The 25423-nt window shown below is 42.0% G+C and overlaps 3 protein-coding genes across 4 annotated transcripts in view; 2 read left to right on the top strand and 1 right to left on the bottom strand.

Moving 5' to 3' along the window:
* Positions 1-19: 19 nt before the first annotated feature.
* On the top strand, positions 20-19348 carry ift122 (intraflagellar transport 122 homolog (Chlamydomonas)). Of its 2 annotated transcripts, XM_044351130.1 has the most exons (30): positions 20-153; positions 1106-1172; positions 1288-1372; positions 1456-1534; positions 1631-1707; positions 1839-1905; positions 1993-2139; positions 2327-2473; positions 2778-2853; positions 3808-3999; positions 4395-4533; positions 4985-5187; positions 6145-6282; positions 6526-6690; positions 6883-7080; positions 7275-7415; positions 7530-7583; positions 8244-8405; positions 9259-9425; positions 10415-10586; positions 11954-12056; positions 13955-14095; positions 14225-14322; positions 15449-15549; positions 16709-16874; positions 16969-17086; positions 17176-17304; positions 17913-17989; positions 18118-18282; positions 18476-19348. In XM_044351130.1, the coding sequence occupies exons 1-30, from the start codon at positions 110-112 to the stop codon at positions 18560-18562; spliced, it is 3705 nt and encodes a 1234-aa protein (XP_044207065.1). In that variant the 5' UTR covers positions 20-109; the 3' UTR covers positions 18563-19348. The 2 variants fall into 2 exon arrangements, with proteins under 2 accessions (XP_044207065.1, XP_044207067.1); XM_044351132.1 differs by lacking the exon at positions 2327-2473.
* A 611-nt stretch (positions 19349-19959) lies between these two features.
* Positions 19960-24339, top strand: LOC122982107 (rhodopsin-like). Its single transcript, XM_044351136.1, has 5 exons — positions 19960-20474; positions 20707-20875; positions 21067-21232; positions 21972-22211; positions 22306-24339. The coding sequence occupies exons 1-5, from the start codon at positions 20114-20116 to the stop codon at positions 22432-22434; spliced, it is 1065 nt and encodes a 354-aa protein (XP_044207071.1). The 5' UTR covers positions 19960-20113; the 3' UTR covers positions 22435-24339.
* plxnd1 (plexin D1) overlaps positions 23452-25423 on the bottom strand; it is a 61389-nt gene continuing 59417 nt past the window's right edge. Inside the window, exon 36 of the mRNA XM_044351129.1 lies at positions 23452-24500. Within this exon, the coding sequence (XP_044207064.1) occupies positions 24384-24500 (117 nt within the window). The 3' untranslated portion in view covers positions 23452-24383. The remainder of the gene's footprint in view (positions 24501-25423) is intronic.

Below are 25423 nucleotides of genomic sequence, written 5' to 3'. Positions count from 1 at the left end.
GTAAGAGCGAATCATGAAAACTGAGCTTAGTATGAAAAAACGAGTGAACAAGCCACAACAACCTGTTGATAAAAAATCCATCACTCATATTTGCTGTTAAAACGTGGAAATGAGAGCCGTCCTAGCATGGAAAGAAGCATTTCGTGATCAATGGTGAGAGTCTAGAGGTTTATGTTTACGCTGTCAACCGTGGCCTGATGCTGGGTGGTTAGCAACGGCGGTTGCTATGTAAACTAGTGTTAGCCAGCTAGCTCGCGTTAGCCCCCACAGCAATGCGATTGTCGTTCACAAATGACAAATATATGACGCTGGTTTATATGTCTTGTATCTAAGCTGTCATGCAAAAATGTGGCCTCTTAATAGTGTAGAATATCAGCTTCCTTGTGTGTCAAGATATAAAGTTAGGTCGAGGCTAACGTTAATGTTAAGCTAGCTCTCGTTAGCTTTCGTTATTGCTGCACAACATTGTTTGCTGTGAACTGGCGTTAACACTACATAATGTACATTTTGATTTAAGAAGTACTAAAGTAACGGTATACCTCTATCAACTCTATCAAGATAACAGACCTTTAAATGAACAGCCATACAATGTTTGCTTTATTAATGAATTGTTTATATTCAGGATTATTGTAACGTTTCATTATTTGACAAAAATGGTTTTATTATGAATTAAGATCATCTTGGTCTTTCCCCCCCTTTGTCATACTGCTATTTCCATGCCAAAAATGAGCCTTCAAGCCCATTGTCATTGTTAATTATTCTATCAATTATTTATTCCAACAAATCTATAAACCATTTAGTCTGCAAATTGTCATATGATATTGAAAAATTCCCCAGTTCAGCATCATCAAATGTCTTGTTTTTGTCCGATCACCTGCCCAAAACCCAAAGATATTCAATGTACAGTCATTTAAAGAAAAAAGTAAAATGCAGCAATTTCTCCCATTTTAGAAGCTGGAAACCATAATGTTAGCTACTTTTTCTTAATAAATTGCTTAAACAGTGAATGGATCATCAAAATTGTTGATTAAAACTCTGTCTATTGACAAATTGATTCATCAAACAGATAATGATCTCAACACATGACAATAATTATCTTTTGCAGTGTTTATGACCTTGCCTTCAAGCCAGATGGCAGCCAAGTCATTATTGCTGCAGGGCTTCGCGTCCTGGTAAGGCTTGTGTGTTTTTCTTTTGCCACGGCACACATCTGAAGAACACAAGCATTATTATTATTATTATTATTATTATTATTATTACATTCAATTTATTATATGTTTGTTGCAGGTTTTTGACACAGCAGATGGAGCCGTTGTTCAGCTTTTAAAGGGACACAAAGACATAGTGTACTGTGTGGCCTACGCCAAAGATGGTACGGATTTACTTTCTATTTGTACGCTGCACTCTCCTGTATCAGTCTTATCTCATCTTACTAACTACAGTGTTCTTCTGCAGGCAAAAGGTTTGCCTCAGGGTCAGCAGACAAAAGCATCATCATCTGGACATCTAAATTGGAGGGTATTTTAAAATACACGTAAGTGTCACGTTTAATCATCACTTTAGTATTACATTATGTCCTGCAGTGTATGTACCTGTATCGCTCTTTATTTTTTCATGTGTTTTTCTGTAGTCACAATGACTCCATCCAGTGCGTTGCCTACAACCCTGTCACCCACCAACTTGCCTCCTGTTCTTCTGGTGACTTTGGTGAGTGCACCATGAGTTTAAGTTACTATACAGGACTTTTAAATCATGCACATAATGTACAATAAACCTATTTTAAAAAAGAGAAAGCCGCCGTGGAGCACTGAACATCAGAGTACTTCTTACTTTTTTAGGTCTGTGGTCGCCAGAGCAAAAATCTGTGAACAAACATAAAGTGAGCAGCAAAATAACATGTTGTGGGTAAGTGAAATCTATAGCTGTCACCATCTGCAACACTGGTACACTTTCATGTGACACGTTTACTTTGAAGGGTTTGATTGATTGCAGGTGGACAAACGATGGCCAGTACCTTGCCCTTGGCATGATGAATGGAGTGGTGAGCATTCGGAACAAGAATGGAGAGGAGAAGGTCAAGATAGAGCGTCCTGGGGGCTCCTCCTCTCCTATCTGGTCCATAGCCTGGAACCCCTCTAAGTTAGTCCAACCTATTTATTACAGAATAGGATTGCATAAAAATAGAATTATATCTCATCTTTACTATTTTTTTTATTTAATGCCTCATACTGCCATGCACACATTTACTCTATCCATCCATGTCACCTAGATTTAAAAGTAACAATGTGCTAGAGTACACTGCTTTGTAAGTGACTAGCTCTCGTAGGGACAGCAGGTGGCAGCAGTTAACTGGAGACTGGTGGAACTGTTACTGTAAGGGAGAGGATTATGATGGCTTGGAACAGCGGTCCCTGCTCTCTGATTCCCCTTGCCAGGATGTCAGCTTTATCCACAATGGAGGACTACCGAACAGGTTATATGAGAGAAAAGGAAGATGAAGATGAAAAATTGCAGAGGGAAGGGTGAAGATTGCAGTGATGAGAAACAATGACAATATGCACCAGATACTTATTTTTGGGGAGGTTGAGGTTAAAAATTACAGTACAGGACATGGTTGTGAAGAGTGGCCTCTCTATTTACTACACCTCAGTGTTGTCTCTATTCTGCTTTCATTAACTCTTACCATCACCAAAACAGCCAAATCCCTATCAGTACACTATAGTATGTTTACAGTACAGTACAGCACGCCTAAAGTCATTTTTGTTGTATTTTCTCAGGGATGAGCACAATGACATTCTGGCTGTGGCAGACTGGGGTCAAAAGCTGACCTTCTACCAGCTGAGTGGAAAACAGGTGAATATCACAAGTCATAAAAATCCTGAACTCCATTCTGGATATGGTATGCCCACGTACAGACAACATGGTGACTTGGAAGTGTGCATATGTAGTGAGTCTCATTGGTGCATAGAAAATGTAATATGTTCCAATAAAACAAACCTTTCACTTCAAGCTCTTTAAAATGGCATTTAGGTGACTGATTATAGAGTGTTTCATTACCTTGCATGGAAAGCACCACAAGAATAATAGCAATTTGAAGTACTATCCGCCCACTCTGTGTGCTGTTGTTTGTTATACATGTAGCAATAGGAAACAACACTACTTGAATCTGTCTCTCTGTCCAAAATAAATGGTATTGGAAACATTTTACTGACTTTAAGACCTGTGTTTCCTGTTGTAATCAGAATGTCAGGGTCTATTGAAACCATTACAGTACATTGGAAGTGATCCTGCTATGCTTTAATGGCCTCCTCACTGTCCCTCCTTCCTCCTAAATTCCCTGTGGGCAATACCGTAATTATAGACAAATATGTACTGTTCATTACTCTGCCATTATGCCTTAGGCTCATATATTGTCATCGGCCTATTTATCTATTTAAGTGAACATTCTGTTGTGATTACAACACCAGGAATTGTTCGCAATGAAAGAAAAATAACAATGGATTGTCAGACAGCTTTTTTCCAGAGTGAGGAGAAACAGATGCACAGAGTTGGAGGACTGATATGATGTTGCGCAAATGGACTTTGAACACTAATACAATAGGAGCTATTTTGAACAGAGAAGCGCTCTCTTTTTTGTCCATCTTTTCATCAAACACTCAAAGGGATAGTTGAATGAATGTAGTGTGGACTTTGATGTGTGTTGGCCCAGACAGTGGGAAGTGTTGGCCCCGGCCCCTGGGCAATAAATATGAGCAGTACTTGTTTTAATCTTAGTTTAATGTCCACTTCTCTCTTTGTCTCACTCAGATTGGAAAAGACAGGACTCTCACCTATGACCCATGTTGCGTCAGCTACTTTTCCAAGGGCGAGTATATAGTCATGGGTGGGTCTGATAAACAGGCCTCCCTATACACTAAAGATGGTGTGCGGCTAGGCACCATTGGAGAGCAGAATTCCTGGGTGTGGACGTGCCGGGTTAAGCCTGACTCCAACTTTGTGGTGGGTCTACAGCTTGTGAAGCCATATGTCCAAAGAACTTATCCTAACATTGATTAATAGTGTGTGTCAGAGTGAGCTAAGAGGCTAAAGAATATAATGCAAAACACTGATAAAGCTGCAGAGTGCATTTCATACATTTTCTCAATCTAATAACACTGTGCCTCTTATGCTACACAGATACACAAGTCATTTTATTTTACAGTAACACCTTTGCAGTTTTCCTTTCACTATATTTAACTGAAAGTGATGAGGCATACAAGAGAGAATTGGTTGCTGGCAGATTCTCTCAGTTCTACTGTGTAGATGCTTTAACAACAGGAACATTTTCCCACTCTCACAGTCTTTTCTTAGAGGTGTTAATAGGATGCACTGCTACATTGTTATCTCTTATCTAGGTGTTGGGCTGCCAGGATGGGACCATCGCCTGCTACCAACTTATCTTCAGCACAGTTCACGGCCTGTACAAGGATCGCTATGCTTATAGAGACAGCATGACTGATGTCATTGTCCAGCACCTCATCACTGAGCAAAAAGGTGCACTTTTGCTTTGACAACAGAATATTGAGTTTATGATAGAATACCTATTGTGATGACACTCTAAATAATAGGTTGTGTGTGTCTTAAAACACCACAGTTAGTGACATGGGCGAGGATACAGAGGCTGTGTGTTTTGTGAACTAAACTATAAAAATGAATAATAAATTTAGCAGGAACATGATGTCACCCATATCAGTCATCCAATTACTCTTTTGTAAGGGTTGGCAGTCTGATGTTTTTCAAATGGCATATATCTCATTTCGAGGGAAACTCACAAATGAATGAAAAGGGATGGTGACAGCCCATTTTATGAAGTATTTCATTTTTGTAACCATCAGCCCTCAGAGGACTCACTCAACAGGATGTGTTGGCTATTTGAAGATATTTAAACACTCCTTGCCGTCCTCGAATGTCCACTCTCTCCCTCCGATTTCCTCTCTCTCCCCAGTGAGGATCAAGTGTCGTGAGCTGGTGAAGAAGATCGCCATCTACAGAAATCGCCTCGCTATCCAGCTGCCTGAGAAGATCCTCATCTATGAGCTTTACTCGGACGACTCCTCGGACATGCACTACCGCATCAAGGAGAAAATTTGCAGGAAGTTTGAATGCAACTTGCTAGTGGTCTGCTCCCAGCATATCATCCTATGCCAGGTTAGGCAGAGAGGAGATAGAGTTACACGAACACAAAGCACACAAAACACTTAAATTTGCTAACTTAAAATTTCTTGTTGGTGTTTGGTGTCTTTCTTCCCATACCGAGACAAACAGTTTTCCTTCAGTTATGCTTCGTAGACAAAAATTCTACTGACCTGCAGTGACATTCTTGTTCCTTGTAAATTACGCTAATGCATGCTTGACAGATTGTGCAAGAGGCTGTAGAAACATTTGAGCGCTATTAACATGATGGAAGCAGAGGGAATCAGTGTTTAGCCATTCACTACTAGCCCAAACAGGCCAGAGAAAAAAAAAAAAGATAATATCATGGAATTGCTGGTTTACCAGATGTTTCTGCCTAGTTTGCAAAAGGCTCCAGCTGTGCATGTGCTCTGCAGGCTCTGTCTCTCTCCCTCTCTCAACCTTCCTCAAACTGGATAAAGTAAGACAGTTGAATGAAGGGGAAGGACCACAGAGTGAGGAACCAGTGGGTGTCTCTGTGAGTTTCTCTCTGCTTCTTGTCTCTGTGTTTGACAGAGGCTGGTAGGGAGGAGGAGCAGCCATAACCCAGAGGTTATTTCCTTTTAAATCTGTCTGTGTGTGACATAGGTGCTTCAGATCTCTCTCTAACAGGCATGCTTGTGTTTCATGCCTCAGACAGCTTTTAGACCTTATAAATGGGCTGTGCACATATGGGCTGTGTATGTCTGTGTCAAATCAAATCATTGTTTATCTTTATGGTGTTGCTGCCTTATGCTGAACCACCCTTTTGCTGTGTTTTAAAGGAAAAGAGAACAACGTGTTAAGATTTGTCGGCCGTTTACGAGTATGTTTTAAAAAAGTAAACATACTGTGAAATGATAGAAGCAGAATTATTTGCTCATACTGAACCAGTCAGTGCCTCTGTGTTACATGTGATTGTGGTCTCCCCTTTCCCACTCTGCTCTTGTGCAGGAGAAGAGACTCCAGTGCCTGTCCTTCACCAGTGTCAGGGAAAAAGAATGGGTGATGGAGTCTCTAATTCGCTACATCAAAGTGATTGGTGGCCCGCCAGGCAGAGAGGGCCTACTAGTGGGGTTAAAGAATGGAGCTGTGAGTATTGTGAGAAAATGCATTCCCTCATTAAGTAACCTTAGAAAAGGCACTCCTGCTCACTGAGGGGTAAGCCAGTGGTCCAGAAAAGAAACAGCTTGCTCCTTGAAGAAGAAGAGATTCTATTAGTGGTCACAGAAGGCATTCTTGATAGTGTTTTTATTTATTACAGTTGTATTCAATTTGTATTAGTATTGTTCTTTTCTGATTTTTGTCCTGCTGGCCATTGTTTTTGTGATGTAGATCCTGAAGATATTTGTTGACAACCCGTTTCCCATCACACTGCTGAAGCTGTCAACATCAGTGCGGTGCCTGGACATGAGTGCCTCCCGCAATAAACTGGCTGTGGTGGATGAGCACAATACTCTCCTGGTCTATGACATCAACAGTAAAGAACTGCTCTTTCAGGTAAGCAGGCAGTGGAGCACGTGAAGGCTATGGCTAAGGAATGCATGTACGGTATGTATGATTATTTGTATTAGATACTGTTACATATCTTACTCATGTACTCCTGGCTGGTCTGTGTTAGACAGTCACCTTTAGATTTTATTTCCCATCTACCTTCTTTTACCCGCCTCCTCTTTTTTGCTTTCCCTGTAGGAGCCTAATGCTAACAGCGTGGCCTGGAACACCCAGTGTGAGGACATGCTGTGCTTTTCTGGCAACGGCTACCTTAATATCAAGGCTAGCAACTTTCCTGTACACCAGCAGAAGATGCAAGGCTTTATGGTGGGCTACAATGGCTCTAAGATCTTCTGTCTCCACGTCTATTCCATGTCTGCTGTGGAAGTGCCTCAGGTGGGCATCTTAAATATTGTGATATTTGGTTATACCACATAAAACATTACTTTTACAGGCTACTTTTTTGTCTATTCAGCAAATTACATGGTGAAGACATAATTTTGTTGGTGGTCCCCTTCTTATTTATTGCAGCTGTTTTTGCAATATAAATTCCTAATAGTTTTTGACAATGATGTTGTTGCTCTGCCTAGTCAGCGCCAATGTACCAGTACCTGGAGAGGAAGATGTTTAAGGAGGCCTACCACATCGCCTGTCTGGGTGTGACAGACAGTGACTGGAGGGATTTAGGAACAGAGGCCCTGGAGGGACTTGACTTTGACACCGCCAAGAAGGCCAGTCAGACACACACAAATCTGATAAAGACCAGTGTCACCAACCTACATATTTTACTGCAAAATTCTGAGAGTCCATCCTCTAAATTATTTGTTTTCTTTTCCCATTTTCAGGCCTTTATTAGGATAAGAGACCTGCGCTACCTGGAGCTCATCAATAGCATCGAGGTAAAACCTACTCTGTAGAAAGAGAAGAAAATTCTGCAATATTGTGAAAAGCTAAGTTCACAATTTTCTGTTTCTGCTCTGGTCAGACCTGACATCACAATTAGACAAGGCTCAGGGGAGCCAATCACAATTATTATTGTTATCATACATTTAATTGCTAGACGTTTCTTTGGACTATACTTCAAAGCCCTGAACAAGAGAGGAACCTGTATCCTGGATGACCTTCTTGGGTCCTGTCCACCTGCACATGCAAGAAAACATATAGACATAGCGAAGCTCACGCACATTCTTTGATAACATGTATGCAGAGCAGAGGAAAGTCTGGTTTTCACATGGCTAGTGCCAGGAAAATGTTTCTGAAGTATTCCCCTTTGAAAAGGGGAAATGTCCATCTTTTAAAGTATGCTTTTGGTATGAGTTGATATAGTTTCCATAAAGAACAGTATTTGTTCTCTAAATTTATTATGACTGATGGTATAAGAGTTTAATAAAGGTTTAACAGTAATGTCGATTTCATCAAGCAACCCAATTTTTTGGTGCCTTTTGTGTGTGTGAACACACAATAGCCACCATGCATAGCTGTTTTGTATGAGTGTGTGTACATGCATGTGAGTGTTTATCTCTGCACACATACCACTGTTTGTGTTGACTGATTTGCAGGAGAGGAAGAAGCGGGGTGAGAACGACAATGAGTTGTTCCTGGCAGACGTCTATGCCTACCAGGGGAAATTCCATGAGGCAGCCAAGCTCTACAAACGAACAGGCCAAGAATCCAGAGCCATGAGCATGTACACTGACCTGCGCATGTTCGAGTACGCCAAGGTGATTAAATCATCAATTGACAAAAGAACAGGCATACACGTACAACATACCTTTGTATCGATACAGACAGAAAGACCTGGGAAGCGTTGCATGTTTTAAGGGTGTAGAACATATGTTTTTCTTCATCATGTGCAGTTATGCCAAGTTGGGGCCCTGCACTGCATTCAAACGGCCCCCCTTTACCGTCTGTCTTTCATCTCCTCATATATCACTGGAATCTCCACATATATCATCTGATCAGTACACACACACGCACACACCGGGCTTTTACACATGTATCCGTGTGTAAAACAAAGCTAACTTACACACACAGTTAAAGTTGGAAATGGAGCACAAACGGAGAGAAATAAGGCGAGTGTCTGCTCTTACATGCATACTTTGATGAGGAGGTCAGTTGGAGTTGAGACAAATTCAGGCTTTATTATGTTTACATGTGGGGGGACACTTTGATCATCAGCATTACATTCACATTGCTGGAGCAGATGACACAGCCATGACTCGTTCATGTGTATTTGTGTGTGTGTGTATCAGATTGTATGTGTTTTGATGTGGCTGCTGTATATTTATGTGGCTGTGTGGCCATCTGGTCCCACAGGCTGTTTGTTTTAGGTAGGATGGACACCGGAGGGAAAGGCCTTCTAGCCGCCCGCTGTTTGTGTGACTCTCTTCCTGCTGTCTCGGCCTTGACCCTCATGGTTCTGTCTGTCTCAACATGACTTTGCATCAGGATTCTACTTGTAACATTAACCATGTTACATACTCCTCTCGTTTGTCATCAGTGTTGGTGGGGATTTTTTGCTCATCTGTTGTCATGTTAGTAAGTTTGTGAATGGGTGTGTCTTTCTCTTTGCAGGAGTTTGTCGGAGCGACGGATCCTAAGAGCACTCGGATCCTGATGACCAAGCAGGCGGACTGGGCTAAGAGCAGCAAGGAGCCCCGGGCAGCAGCGGAGATGTACCTGTCTGCAGGAGAGCATCTCAAAGCCATAGACATTATAGGCGAGCATGGCTGGGCCGACATGTAGGTGTCACTGTATAAAACACCCCAGATCTCAGATTTTTGTGCACGATTTTCCCCAAATGATTTTCCCCAAATGATTTTCCCCATTATCTACTAGTAGTTAATAATAGGCACAATTTCCTGTTGATAACTGAACAAAAGAGAGTATTATCACCTGGATATAGTTAGAATTGTTCACACTTTACACTCTCAGTCTCAATTTTACTGTCAGTGGTGGAACTCCCAGTTCTTTGGCATTCTTGGTTTGACAGATGTACTGTATGCTCACAGACATGGACCGAATACTATTGGAAGAATGATGATAATTTTTCATTTTTATTTCAGAACAAGAGGCAAGCTAGTTGGAATAGAGAGGGAGGAAAAATACGAGAAAAGATTTAAACCCTGATGTAGATTCAAACCCTGATCCAAGGTTCACTCTGGTGCAAATACATACTGTGTCCAACTGAGTCCTCAACATGCTTCAACTATCGAAGTCTCCAAATTTGGCTCGTTTAAGTTCAAGCTGTGGTATGTGTTGCATACTTGGTTGCACATAGGCATCGATAGTAAACATCCCGAACATGTGTCTCTCACACAGAAGATCAGTATTAAAAGGTGGCTTTTACATGCTGAGTGAAAGCTATGATAGCTGATGAAGTCCATAAGCTTTCACTCATACATGCATAGCCATAGGAAAGTGGGGTGTGAGTGTGTGTTATTGGAAACCAGGCAACTTGATAAGCCTGTGTCTGGTGGTCATATCAGACCTCCCTGCTGACCCTTTGTCTGCATGCTGTAAGCCTCCTGTGGTGCTACCAGTGGGTCAGCACTACAAAGGCAGCAGCTGAACAGAGTCAGAGCTCTTTAACCTGAATCAGATTCAGCTAGTGACCCTGATAGGTTCACATTCTTTTTGCAGTCATAGTTTGATACAGCGGTCCCCCATGCGAGGGTTTATCTGCACTTACCCTCTCTGTGCGAGCTAATTTCTCTCTTCTCTCATCCAGGCTGATTGACATAGCTCGTAAGCTGGACAAGGCTGAACGCGAACCGCTGGCAAAGTGTGCGTTCTACTTCAAGAAGCTGAAGCACCATGGTTACGCCTCAGAGACCTATTCCAAGATGGGAGACTTGCAGGCTCTGGTGCAGCTGCATGTGGAAACACGGCACTGGGACGAGGTCTGACACACTTATGCACACAGGAGGCACACCTGCTCAGCTCATCATGACTTATATATAGAGTGTCCTTTGACAATCACATAAATATAATATGAACCACATAGGACTGTGCTAAATAAACTTCTGTGGTATTCAGAAACCCATATAAAAAACATAAATCACAAAATCAGCCACTTTATGTTCATGGCTTGGTCACTTTTTGCAGGGATTTCTCAAAAAGTATATTGTATTTGTTAAAGTACCTACAACTGAATGCAAACAATAAGACAATACATCTGCCTGAATTCCTTATACACTGACAAACTGAAACCATGCATACACTCCAGAGCTAATCATCCAGCTTTGGATTTCTCTGAATCCATGCCCACATGATGATTAGAGAGTGAGAAGCACAAAACACTCTACCGCACTGAAAGAGTATCGGCTTAAAGCTCTATTCTGCTTCCAATCAAATTCCTCCATCAGGGCAGATCATGCTGCTCAGACAAGAAGAAAATATCGCATTTCTTTAATCCATCTACAGTCTTTAATCGAGTTAAAGGCGTTACAGAGACGCACGTTGGCGATTTGCATGCTGAAACACAAGAGCCAAAAACAGAACATCGAATCATGATCACATGCTTATGCTGTTGTGTCTGCGGAAGTCTTCTCGGATATTTATTTGATCCTCTGAGAGAAAAGAAAAGGAGGGGGGGGGGGGGGGTTGGGGAGAGGGGCGGAGGCGGAGGCTGAGAGAACTGTTGGGCTTTATGTGCTTCACTGAGGGAGGTGGACACCAAGACAGGACAGAGTACAGACTGAGTTACAGCGTGGGCCATATGGATGCTATTCACTGCACCCTCGCTTTTCTAAAACAAAGTATTTCTTTAAATGACTTAGCCCTCATAAACTTGGGACACACACACACACACACTCTCCCTTTTACCGTATGCTATGAGTAGTGTGTGTTTCTTGGCTAAGGTTTTGTTACAGGACATTGAGATTAATCAGTCACTATGACAGGCAAATATGTGTCCGCAGGGCACTACAACGGCTCTTTATACCCTGTCATTCAAACAGCGCAAGAGCTGCAGTTGTAGTTCTAATTGAGTGTGAAATCAACTCAGCTCATATACTTCTCTTTGTTCTGAACTAATTAATAATGTTGTAGCAATGTTTTGACTGGAAGTAATGTGTGTTTCTCTGAATAGTATGTGGTAACTCCTGAGTCCTTAATCAGCTGCAGTGTAGCTGTAATTATCCAGGGCAGTCTGATGCAGTTCTCTATGTATTACAATCAATGGGACACATAAGTTCTCATGTCAACTGGTCACATTAATGTATTACATCAAACATATCTTCTTTCCTCTCACCTGTCGTTTTCTCAGGCCTTCTCACTGGTGGAGAAGCATTCCCAGTTCAAAAATGACGTCTTTGTGCCTTATGCCCAGTGGTTGGCTGAGAACGACCGCTTCGAGGAGGCGCAAAAAGGTGAGTTTACATCACCAACAGGCACCGCACCTTCACTTTTAGTCAGCTTATATCGAATGTTCCTGCGTAGACACTCACATTTTCTTTTAAAATTTATGTTTCCATGACTGTTGCAGTGAACATTAAAGTCTACAGCAACTGCCAATGTTTACATATGGAAGTGATAAAGCTTGGCCAGCTCTAGGCATTTTTCACTACTTCCTTAAGATTCTCTGTATCCACTGTAAAACATGATCCTCTTTGCTGGAGCAGAGCAGTACTGAGCTGCGCTGCCTGTTAACCGAATGACATGCATGCATGCCTCTAATCACCAGTACTACAAGCAGCTCTGATGATGATTACCAACTGTAACCATAGTTATAATCAGCTCATAGATTTATAATTATGATCTCAGCAGGCATATTTCCTCTTCTACATAATCTTCCTCTGCCTGTCTCGAGATGGAATACATAACTGAACGGGCCTGATTGTATTGGAGCTTGCTTATGGTCATGCATTTTGCTGATTGTGTGTATTTTAGTCAGGCGGTGATGCAGTATTGTGTTACTAGTGATTGCTTCAGGCCTGTCTCCTGTCCCCTGTGCTGGAACTGCTCCATAACAGAAGTAGTTATCGCTTCACTGAATTAGTTTAAGTGCAACTCACTTTTTACATTTCTTACAGTACTTTACTTTGACAATATATTTCTCAGCTTCATTCATTCAAATCTGCATAGTAGACATTTCTAATGTCTCACGGATGATAAAGACAATTCACCACTGTAAATAAAATGTAATGATAGTTAAGTTGCATCAATGTCATGCTATAAACTTGATTGAATTAATTTCTGTTATACACATATAAAAACATATTGGGTGCTGACATAACCATTTACACTAAGTATGCCGTTATAATATTTATTTACCATTATAACACATGGAAAAGTGTGTTGGTTGTGAGCTTTGACCAGGAAATGTTGTGAACCATTTCTACACTCCACATGTTTGTTAGCTTGTGTTTTGTGTTTCTGTATGGGTCCCTGAAGGGGAAGGCATTTGTGCTCCTTCCTAACATTAACCAACAGCAGCTGAATGTGGTTTTTATCCAGTTAGGTATTCTGATAAATATTTGCCACTAATATGTCCTGACCCCCACTGTGGTTGCAGGGGCCAGGGTCGCTGGTGGGGTCGACTCCCTAAAGCTGCTTCTAATTACCCTCTGATAGGAACATGAAGAATAGCGCTTATGTTTATTAGGACTTTGGTGTTTGATATTCAAGAGCAGTCTCCCTGTTTAGAAAAGACTTATGTTAGTTATTTAACATGAAAAATTAGGAAGTCTAATGTACAAATTGGTCTTGGCATTTAGCTAGAGAGAGAGAGTGTGTATGTGTGTCTTTTTTACATGAATTTTTTAAGTACAATAAAACTCTGTAGTTTGAGAATGCAGTTTTATCAGAAAAGCCTGCTAATCCCAGTGATTCTTTACAGATGCACGTGACTGTGACATAATACGTTAATTAAATGCTTCAGACATATGTTTTTTTCCTTCCTGTTCTCTCTCTGAAGTTCAACCACTTCATAAAAAGCTTTTCCATCTTTGCTAAACAGGACACAAGAGGCACCTTTGCCGAACAGCTAAAACAAAGAACACTTACTCAAACTGAAGCTTCATTAAAAGAAAGAAAAGTTATAATACGTCTCATAATACTTGCCCACTGTTCGATTGTGAAAGGATTTGTGGCAAGTACCGTGCAAAAACACCACAACAATGACAACTTCCCACCAAAGATGTCACCCAGAAATTAAGAAATAAACCACAATATTCTAGATTACCACTTTAAATCCAGCAGTACCACAGTTTTTCCAGAGCACCATAAAAACAATCCACCTGTCTGCTTTCTTTCTTTCACTCTTTAGCATTTCACAAGGCCGGGCGACAGAACGAAGCTGTGAAAGTCCTGGAACAGCTTACCCACAATGCAGTGGTGGAGAACAGATTCAACGATGCAGGGTACTATTACTGGATGCTATCTATGCAGTGTCTGGACATTGCTAGAGGTGAGGCGTTTCTTCGCTGCATTTACGCACAATCTGCACCTACTGCAAAGATTTGTTTTTACCATAAAGCTTAATGCATTTACTATTTTTTACTAATCTCTTTGATGTGTCTGTGTTTGTCCAAACCAGAAAGTGAAGAACAGAGGGATGAAATGCTGAAGAAGTTTGAACGTTTTCAGCATCTTGCTGAGCTCTACCACGTCTATCGCTCCATTCAGCGTTACACGGTGAGAACATGATACTTTGTCAACCCTAATCTTGCAAAGCCAGACCAGACAAAACTGGGGGGGCACTTTGAAATCGCGAGGCAGCCGTTTGATTGGCTGTCAGATTGAAATTGCTTAGCCCTGGAAACAGTACCTACAGTGTGGTTAGATGTCTGTTTGGGTGCAAACAAGTTCATTTTCCTTACATTTTTTTTTTTTTCCTTTACATTTTTTTTTTTAAACTTGAAGTTTACTGACAGCCTACTGCGTTTCTGTCCTTTTCCAATCAACTTTTGCAGTCAAATTTCTCCAGAACTCTGTGAGTTTGACAAGACAGAGGTCTGCTTCTGCAAGATTATGTCAATACAAAAAGAGACTGTGGGTAAAGGAGAAATTAAGATATGTGTAGAGGTTGTTAGTTAAAGGAACAATAGAGAGTTGAGGGTGTTAGGCTCAGGCACTCAAGGCACACAAGGGAAATTTAATCAGCTTGAATTACTCAGGAAAAAAAAGTTGATTGACAGAAAAAAATCAGATGGATATATTTTACATCACTGCTTGCAGTGGTAGATATACCCTTTATACCAGAGTCAAAAAGGCTCACTTCCTACAACGTCTCTGAACCCTATCACCATGGTAACCAGCTGCTTGATTGGTCATGATGACTGCTTCATCAGTGGTCTTCCCCAAGCCCCTAGCCCTAACCTACTTACAAACAAGCAATTTCTGGTTATGAGCACTTTATGGGTGATCTGGCCTGTGTCAGTGTCCTTAGTTTGTTGTTACAGCTTTCTGCTCTGCTGTGGTCACACCCCTGCAATAGAGAATCATCTTTGTGATCCAGACCAGAGCAGGAAACCTCGATATCTCATTTTAACTCTCCCGGACAGCCACTATAGATTTGAACTATCAACTTTTGTGATAAAGTGCTGCTAGTGAGTGCTGTAGCAAATTCTCCCTTCCCTTTCACCCCAACAAGGAAGCTAGGCCACTGTGAGGAGGGATGAGGGAAGGACCAGGTTAAAAGATGTAAAAATTAAGGAAGAGCTTTAAAAGAAAATCTCTGAATTCTCATCAGAGGTTTCTCTAATTTCTTAATATCCTTCCACTTACTTCCTTTATTTTTTTTAACTGTTTTTGTCCATAGGATGAACCCTTCAGTTCCCACATGCCAGAGACGCTGTTCAACATCTGCAGGTTCCTCCTGAACAACCTCACCAAAGACATACCACCAGGCATTTCTAAAGTGTATCCTTCCACGTGAGAAAGTAGTCCTAACATTGGCATAATAAATCAAACAAATATTTTTGAGAAGAAAGCTTTGTAGAGTCTTCTCTCTCTGGAAATCTCTTAAGAACAGACATGCCTATCTGAAATCAAGACTGCCAGAGACAGTGGCGATAGGGTGGTGGAAAAGAGATATAAGTAGGGGGAAAACGGAAGAGTTGGCGCCACTGCGGAAATCATGCTGCTGCTGAGAGAAAGAAAAGTGGTGATGATGGGGAGGAGGAGAGGATGCCAGAAATAGGCACATTCTCTGTTATGTAAACAAACACTTTGATTACTGAACTTTGGGCATAGGCTTACATACATAAACACTAAACAATATGCTTTAATTTGAATACACATGAAGCCACCCACACCCACAGCCACACAGACAAACCCGCGTAGTCACACACAGCAGAGGCATGATATGAGGAAGGAAAGCCTGGCCTTTGAGGAGGAAATCAGGCTGAGCAGCTGGGATCCTCTGTGGCCAAACTGAGCCATTCCAAAAACTTTGAACTTAGATTTATAGACTTAGCCGGGCTGCGTTGGACTTGGTTTGAACAACTGCACACAATGTCACAGAAAAGCTGCACTAAACAAGTTCCACAATAGGAGGACACGCATTTATCAGCAGCTCCAGCCGTGGAGCAGAACTGGGTGTGTAGGAGGAGCTGGAGAGTGGCTGAGTGGAGAGAAAAGGAGAGGAGTAGTGTTAAGTTTTAGTTGATGGAGGAGTGCCAATGGAGAGCTATTGCAGCTGCAAGTCATTGACATGTCATTGCCGCTCTCAGAGCTGCTCACTTAACAATACAAATAAGCAACCATATCCTCAACTCAAACACAAACAGGCTCACAAGTTTGTATGAGTACACACACAAGACCACAAACAACCTAATGATGGTATTACTTTCAAGGCATTTGATAAATATTCCTGGCTCTACTGTTGTTCTACATGTTAAGAGAAATGAGAGAATATACCATTATACCTCTATAAATGCGCACAAGTGTTCACATTTCCACATAAAAAATACCAAATTTTGAGTAAGACATCTAGAAATCAATACTCCAGTGAAGCTCTGTTTAGACTGCCAACTCTTTCCTCTTACTGTACATTTCTTTTCCTTGACCTGATGATAAGTAACACCTTGTATGCGTTGGCTAAGCAGAGTGGAAAACTGGGTGCATATAAGCTTGCCAGGTATTCCTACGAGAAGCTCCAGGAGCTGCACATTCCTTCTCGCTTCCAGGAGTCCATAGAACTGGGCAGCCTCACCATTCGCTCCAAACCCTTCCACGACAGCGAGGTGTGTTAAAGACTTGGTAATAGTATCTGGGATGCATATATTAGAGCACCTCCTTCCTGTGTTCTTGAGTTAAACTTTTATGTGTTTACTGCAGGACCTGATTGAGGGCATGATGTGCTACCGCTGTTCCACCAACAACCCCCTGCTGAACAACCAGGGCAGTGTGTGCATCAACTGCAGGCAGCCTTTCATCTACTCAGCTTCATCATACGGTGAGTGACACATAAACACATTATGAAGTGCACACTGCCCCAAATTGTTCCATTTCTATTTTTAATGTAACGTATATCCTTCTGTACAGAGGTGCTGCCTCTGGTGCAGTTCTACCTGGAGGAGGGCATCGGTGATGAGGAGGCCGTGTCTCTTATTGACCTAGAAGTTCCTCACACAGATCAGAGGGATGCACGCTGGCAGGATATGGACAATGGTGGTATCCTTTGATCATCTATGTAACTGCACGGTAACAAAATAATTCACATGCTTTGTAGAAATTATTAACTCCTCACTCTGCTGGTCTTGCGAGGTTGTATCCCTGCCCTAACAACAACGCACATCTCTTCGAAATTAAGCACGTGACCCTCCTGCGCCTTGTGACAGTTCTAAGAAGCTGTTTAGTCTGCGTTGGCCTCGATTCTGTGTTGGTGGGTAAGCTGTCAGACCTAAGTCATCTTAGCTCTTGAGCTAATAGGGTTAGCGAGGCTCTCCTGTCTCATCTTAATGACACTAACCCTCCGAGAGCCGTAGCCACAGCCCTAGTGCGGGGATTAACCTGCATTAGCCGACAGACACTCAAGGGCACTGAGGTCTGCTCTGTTCTTGCAGAGCCACGCTGTGACTGACAGGCACGACTGATTGGCATTTTGAACACTCTCTGCTCTTGAAATAGACTCTGGGGATAATTTTGTCAGGGTTTTTCCTGTCTTGAACATATAGAATTAGAGAAAAATTATGACAAATAATAAATACGGCATTGAAATGTATAGAGGTATGAAATGTATGCATTGTTTGGGCTGTTTGTTCTCAACTAACAACAATCAGAGCTGCAGGCTTTAAGGGTGGATGATGGTTTTGATGATGCAGAGGAAGACCCATTCACAGCCAAAATGAGCTTTGAGGTAAGGAGGGAAAGGACAGAAGAAAAGAGGCAATTAATATACCACCAACTGGGCAAACCAGCTGGAGAAGGTGAAAGGTACGAGGTCCATAATAGAATGTGGATTTGTTCATCTGTGTGTCCAAACAGCAGGGGGGCTCGAACTTTGTCCCGGTCAAGGTGAGTCGCTCGGTGCTGCGCTCCATGAGCAGGAGGGACGTCCTGATCAAACGCTGGCCCAGGCCGCTCAAATGGGAATACTTCCGCTCCCTGCTGCCTGATGTGAGCATCACCATGTGCCCCACCTGCTTCAAGGTACAGCATTTATAAGTCACACGGCCAGTATAACCTGAAGTGAACCACAGATAAAGTTTCTCTCTGTCTTTCTTCTTTCTTTCACTAACCTGCTTTGTTGTTGATTTTCTTTCCTGTAGTGTTGCTTTTCTTCTATAAATAACATGTCTTTTCCTATCTGTTCTAATGTTTCTGTGCTTGTATTTCCTCGTAGATGTTCCACAGTGAGGATTATGAGCTTCTGGTGCTTCAGCACAACTGCTGTCCTTACTGTCGCAGACCCATCGATGAACCAAACTGATTTTAATCCTACAGTTGATTTTCTGACACTTTTTTTTGTCACTACTTTTATTTGTATTGTACTATAGTTGTCATTGTAATATACATAGGCATCTGTTTGTTGTCATGTGAATTTACTCCTTACTTACTCTCAAGAGTAGCCCTTTGTTCTCCAAGGATGAATGACTGAAGTAATACCTGTAGTGTTTGTCATTATAGACTGAAAGAAAAGTGCACCGTCAGCCAATGCACCCGGCTGGATTATTGAGATCAGATTACCTTATTAGGGCTCACTGATAACATCATCACTTTAGAGATTATTTTTTTCTGGCTTTTTGCCTTTATTTGACAGACAGTGTAGAGACAGGAAACTAGGGAGCGAGAGAGAGAGGTGTGACATGCAGTGCGGGTCTTCTGGCCAACGGTTGAACCGTGGAAGTTGCAGTTATGTGGTATTCGCCTTAACCGTTAGGCCACCAGGGCGCCCCAACATCATCACTTTAAAGGGAACATTAGTGTAGAGTGTAAAAAAATATTGCTATAAAAACAAATTTATTTAAAAAAAACAACACTATTTTGACCTAATAGAAAACATTTATATGTTATGTAGAGAATGTTATTATTCACAAAGACCATGTTTGTCTGCCAACGAGTTTTGCATTCTACAGGCTTATATATTGAAGCTGTACTGTATGTTTTATATCAGTATAGGATGTCATCTGTTTAGTCATGTAGTCAGAATGTATTTTTTATATTGCTACAAATGGGAAAAAAAGTCTCACTCAATAAAATATTTTGGTATTTTTTATTACTATGTGTGGGTTTTTTTTAATGGTGTTACAACAACTTGAGTAATAACTTCTTACTCTTTACGATTGAACTTTGGGATTTGTGTCTTTGAAAGAGAGAGCTGGAGGGAGAGTGCGTGCTATGAGCGGCATGCCCCAGTGATTCTGATTACACTTAAGGGTATGAGTTGAGCTCTGCATTATGCAGTGGTGAGGGATTAAGCTTCACGGATGCAAATAAGTGAAATTGCTCAAGAAATTTAATTTGTAGTTTGTCCACTTTGAATCACAGTTAGGCTGGTTCCCTCTTTGCTTTCCCTCCTACTCTTCTCTCATCTCTTGCTGATGATGCATTGATGCGCATGACAGTAATTATGGGTTTCAGACATCCATTGCTGTAACCTCTGACCTTGAAAATGCTTGACATAACATAGCTATTTCTGGAGTTCTCTCTTGTAATGCTTTATATGTGTGAGGGTGTGTGTGTGTGTGAGAGAGAGAGAGAGAGAAATTTGAGATTGAGTGTCTTAATTCCATCTCTGCTAACACTTTGCTCCATGCACGAGCCCTAATCCGACCGGCCTGTTAAAAGGTGCCGCGCCTCCTCAGGGGGCTGCAGAGCACATTTTACTTCCACAAGATCTACCCCTCCATCCATCCTTTCTTCCCTTTTTCCACGTCAGCTACATGACAAGACTCCCTCACAGTGTTTTATTCTGAGAAGAGGCATATTTTTACACACTGTCAAGGTCTTAGAGGAAGAAGCACCACCTTTAACAGCAGCCATGAATGGCACAGAAGGACCCAACTTTTATATCCCCATGTCTAACAAGACTGGGTTGGTCCGCAGCCCATTTGAGTACCCTCAGTACTACCTGGCTGAGCCCTGGAAGTACTCTCTTTTGGCTGCGTACATGCTGTTCCTCATCATCACTGCCTTCCCCATCAACTTCCTCACCCTCTATGTTACCGTCAAACACAAAAAACTGAGGACCCCTCTGAACTACGTCTTGCTCAACCTCGCTGTGGCCGACCTCTTCATGGTTGTCGGTGGCTTCACAGTTACTCTCTTCACAGCCCTGCATGGATACTTCAGCTTAGGGGTCACCGGCTGCAACATTGAAGGATTCTTTGCCACCTTAGGAGGTAAGACACAGAGAATATGTGAAATTGTCCATGTGTCAAATGAGTTTAATTGTGTTTCTGATCAAAACAAATTACACTAAAAGTTTCTCCTTCGTGTGTCACCTTCATAATTGAGAACATTAGTGTGAATACCTGAAAACTGAAATATTGTGTCTTTATAATTACATGTGTTTAATATCAAGTAAAAAGTATTTAGTCTTTAAATTTACACATGCTTTATTTTATATCTCAGGAGAAATTGCTCTCTGGTCTCTGGTGGTTTTGGCTATTGAGCGCTACATTGTGGTCTGTAAGCCAGTGACAAACTTCCGCTTTGGGGAGAAACATGCCATTGCTGGGCTGGGATTCACATGGATCATGGCCCTGACCTGTGCTATACCCCCTCTGTTTGGCTGGTCCAGGTACTCAGTGTGTTTCAGTGCCTTGACTGTGCTTTAAAACCATACTAAAATTCTGCTGCCGAAAATGAAATGATATCATTTTATAAAAAGCACCTTATTGATTCTTTATTTACTTGCAGCAGATATTTAATATCACATACTATGTGTTGATGGAAATTCTTACATTATTATTATTATGTGTGTGGATGCAGGTACATCCCAGAGGGAATGCAGTGTTCCTGTGGCATTGACTACTACACTCCCAAGCCCGAGATCAACAACACCTCATTTGTCATCTATATGTTTGTCCTCCATTTCTCTATCCCGCTCTTCATCATTTTCTTCTGCTACAGTCGCCTGCTCTGCACTGTGCGAGCGGTAGGATCACCACTGCCAGATGCAATATTAATAATAAGGATGTGATACCTTGTTTATCCCTGCAGAGGAATTTCTTTTCTTTTTTTGTAACTTGCACCCCCTCCACAGGGAGGTTGGGAGCATCACAGAGCAGAGTCTCTGGAGATGTGAGGGATTTAATGGCTCAAGGACACTTCAGGAGGGCGGATCCTTGCCAATATGGCAGCTTATACCCCCGTCCTCCAGCTGAAGGACAGTCTGCTTTCTCGCTGTGTCACCCTTATGCCCTCATTAATAATAGTATAACAACATTAAAAATGTATCAACAATCATAAATAGTAAAAAAAAAAAAAAAAAAAGGCCAAAATTGTTTCAATTAGATAAAGTAGGTAGATTCTTTACTGGCCTTTCTATTCTTTTTTCTTGAAGGCCCAAGTTGTAATTTTTTACAGACGAGTTACAAAAATAATTGCATATATATTTGGAGAGTTTGACTTAATGATGAAAAATAATTACTGCTGTATTTTAAACCATTACAGGTGTAAACAAACCTTCAACGGCTTTAAAAAAAGAAAACATGACTGACTTACTGTAGGTTCAGCTGTTCTCTTGAATTAGTCGATTGATTTGAAGACCTGTAAATCAGTTTAGTCTAATCCTGTATTGTTGTTTTATTCATTCTGGTGATAGGCAGACCCCTTGTTGACATTTGGATCACACATTAGTAATAAGTTAATAAGCTGTATCTGTCTGTGCTCAGGCTGCGGCCCAGCAGCAGGAGTCTGAAACCACCCAGAGAGCCGAGAAAGAGGTAACACGTATTGTCATCGTCATGGTGATCTCCTTCTTGGTGTGCTGGGTGCCCTACGCCAGCGTGGCCTGGTACATCTTTGCCAATCAGGGAACTGAGTTTGGACCGGTTTTCATGACTGTACCAGCCTTCTTCGCCAAGAGTGCCGCTCTGTACAACCCGGCTATCTACATTCTGCTAAACAGACAGGTATGTGAAGCAAATATCCTGATTTGAGAGAGCTTTAGAGAAAGTGTATCATGAGTGTGTGTTTTTTTAATCTTCTTATTATTATCGCCCTCAGTTTAGAAACTGCATGATCACCACAGTGTGCTGTGGAAAGAACCCATTTGGAGATGATGAGGTCGGAGCCGCTGCTGTCTCCAAAACCCAGACTTCATCTGTCTCTTCCAGCCAGGTGGCCCCCGCTTGACCTGTGCCCCCCTTACCCCACACCACCCCGCTCCTTCCTCAACGTCCCATCTGTCCCTGCACACCTAGGGACCCACCACCGCCAAGCAGCACCACGTTCTTTTGGCCAATCCTCTTGACTTACCTCTCCATGTGTCTTCACTGCAGCGGCACAACCGCACCTTTGGTGGGACTGACATACTTAAGAGCCAGCATGTGTATTTTCAATCCATTTAATCATGGAAAGTGTTCAGCTGGCATCACAGAGTTTAACCCAGCATCAACGATCCAACTGAATATATTCCAAGCTCCCCACTACCCACAGAAACACATAACAGGTGAAAATTTTATTCAGAAAACCACAAAACATGATTTCATCCACATCATGTCTTGTTCAAGTAATTGTTGCAGCTACATATCCCCCAAAATGCGCTTTGAACAATCAATTTTATGAATACTTATGGCAAATTAGTCATGAATTTGTTTAGATATCTCAGATGAGTTTTTAAGGCATCAGATGGGGCTGTCCTCTGGTCTCTCTGTCTTTCCTCCTGTCTTTATGGTGACAATGCTGAAGTGGTGAGTTTGCTCTTGGCATCAACTGAGACATGAGTGTAAACAGATGGACCTGAAAAGAGCCTCTGCAGGGAGAAGGCGCCTCCTGCAAGAGACTGAATGCATGTGTGGTGGATGTTTATGTGTTTGAATGGATGTCAGAATGTCAGCGTGTGTCTTAAAGAGATACGGGGATATTATTTTGTTCATTGCGTAGAGGCTAGGATCTCGTGGAAGTTGTTCTGTGTCCTGCAATAAAAAAAAAACAAAGCTAAATGTCTGCCTGGCTTTTCCCTTACTCGCTTTTTCATGAGAACATTTACGAGGCATTATGAGAAGTTCCAGATGCTAGTTTGCGGGCTTGTGGGTGACGGGCCAAATCTTAATGGTTTTCAAATGTTGTTAAAATTCGCTACGCTGTAATGCATTTAGAAATGAAGCACTCTGACACTTAGTACAACGAACGTTGTCATCATTAGACACATTAAAATCCTAAATACTGTAATTTATTTCACAAACTCTGACAAGTCATTTGGCATCACAAATACAGTCATGTCAGACACATGTCTTCAGATTATATTGAGCTCACTTTTTTTTCATAAATGTAAATTTCCCTCTTGTAGTTTGGTCAGACTCCAACATGATATTCATTCGTTTACAAGCACACTGATCAACACTTCTATACTGATGCAGCTCTTCCCAGTGAACTACATTACATTTGATTTCATAAATTTTCAGTCATTTATACTCCTCTCTCCTCCCTCCACTCCTCCTCAACCCATCATCAACCTGCAAAGCACACTGGGACGTATTGTTCAAAGCACCAATGGGGATGAGTCACTCATCTTCACCAGTCACACCTGAGAACGTTGCAGGCTTTAGGAGATGGGAGGAGTTTGTCACGAAGGTCCTTTCTACTCATCCTGACGAACAGGCCACTTGAAAGCATTATAACACATCTATAAATATTGCTATGGACATTATAATACAGTACAGTGCATCATTGGCTCGTTCCCTTAAGAAAAGGGTTCAGTGCGTTAAGATTGCCACCAGGGCTTTAGGTCCCAGTAACTGTAAAGACATCCAGAGTAAGCCTCATCTCCATGCTCCTACACTTTCCCTTTAAAGCGTAGCTGAGCCAGACTGGAATTCTGTCCGTATCATGGATAAAGATTTGGGAAAATCAATTATATTCCCAGATGAGAGGAGGAACATGGAAGGCAAATTTTTGAGTCCTTTGCTCTGCCACTTTTCACACTTGTTACAGTCTGTTGCTTTGGAGAATGGGAATAATAATGACACTTTTATGAAGGCTAATTCCTCAGTGGCCGACATTCCCACATAACCAAGTAGGTAGGAGAAAGGCAGCTGGCAGCAGGAGAAAAGAGATGGCTAGTAGACGAGACGACGGCAGGTTCAGGCTTCGCTGCAGCACTCGTAGATGTTGTCCTCCACGAGGGCAATGACCTGCTCGAACTTGTGGTGCAGCTGAGTGCGACGTGCGGTGGGGTTAGACTCCAGCGCGTTCACCACCTGACCGAAGGAGATAGAAAAGAAAACACAACAAAGATGACTTTCAGTGGCTGTTGAGCGTTCATGCATCTAAGGAGAGGGAGGAAATCAGCCACCTGCCTGGACACAGAACGCTGAGCGAGAGAAAGGGAGCGCAGAGGAACAAGTGAAGTGCTTCAGCCTCTTCTCCTGCCTTCACGCATGCCTCCACACCACAAAAGCCTTTTGCTCTTCACATATTTACAAAACCCACATCTGCTCTGTTTTTCATGCCCAATAGTTGTCACCGTGTCAGTGGGATTTATGGGCTCTTAGCGGCAGTGTGCTACCAGGCACAGCGAACTGAGCTGGGGCGAGAGAATAGGCAATCAGAGGCCATTCACAGAGCTCTGTGAATCAAAATCTAAGCCCCTGGCCCACGTCAGTACAGTAGAATATCAGAGGAAAGCAGCTAAATGGTATTATCATGAGGGTGCTCTCCATTAAGGCACAGTCACCACTGACTAAGCCTCTCCTGAGAATAGTCACAGCAGTTAGGAAACATGGGGGAGGACAGCAAGTCAAGTCAAGTCAAGTCAATTTTATTTATAAAGCAGGGGCATGAAGACGGCTAGTTCAAAGCGAAAAAGTGGGATATGAAGCAACAACTTAAAACTGTCATTAAGCAGATAGGGGTGGTGGATAAAGTGTTGCAAGAGGAGAAGGTAAACACTGCGTTGTTTGTTTGAAGTGAAAGGTATGTGTGGGCTGAAGAGGGAGGGTTGGACATGTAGAATATAGTGGCTGCAGCTGGGAAGATAGTCCACATATGATTGGTTCTCTTTTGAAAACTAAAGAAAACAGCTATTTAATGCAGCTATTTAATGCAGATTTGGTTGAGTGACACATTGTAAGGCTGTTTACAGTGTGTCACATCGCTCAACGATAATCATACGATCTCCTAC

The sequence above is a fragment of the Thunnus albacares genome, chromosome 5, assembly GCF_914725855.1.
Source record: "Thunnus albacares chromosome 5, fThuAlb1.1, whole genome shotgun sequence".
NCBI classification, from domain to species: domain Eukaryota; kingdom Metazoa; phylum Chordata; class Actinopteri; order Scombriformes; family Scombridae; genus Thunnus; species Thunnus albacares.
Note: the sequence above shows the minus strand (reverse complement) of the source record. Positions and strands in the feature narration are given on the sequence as shown.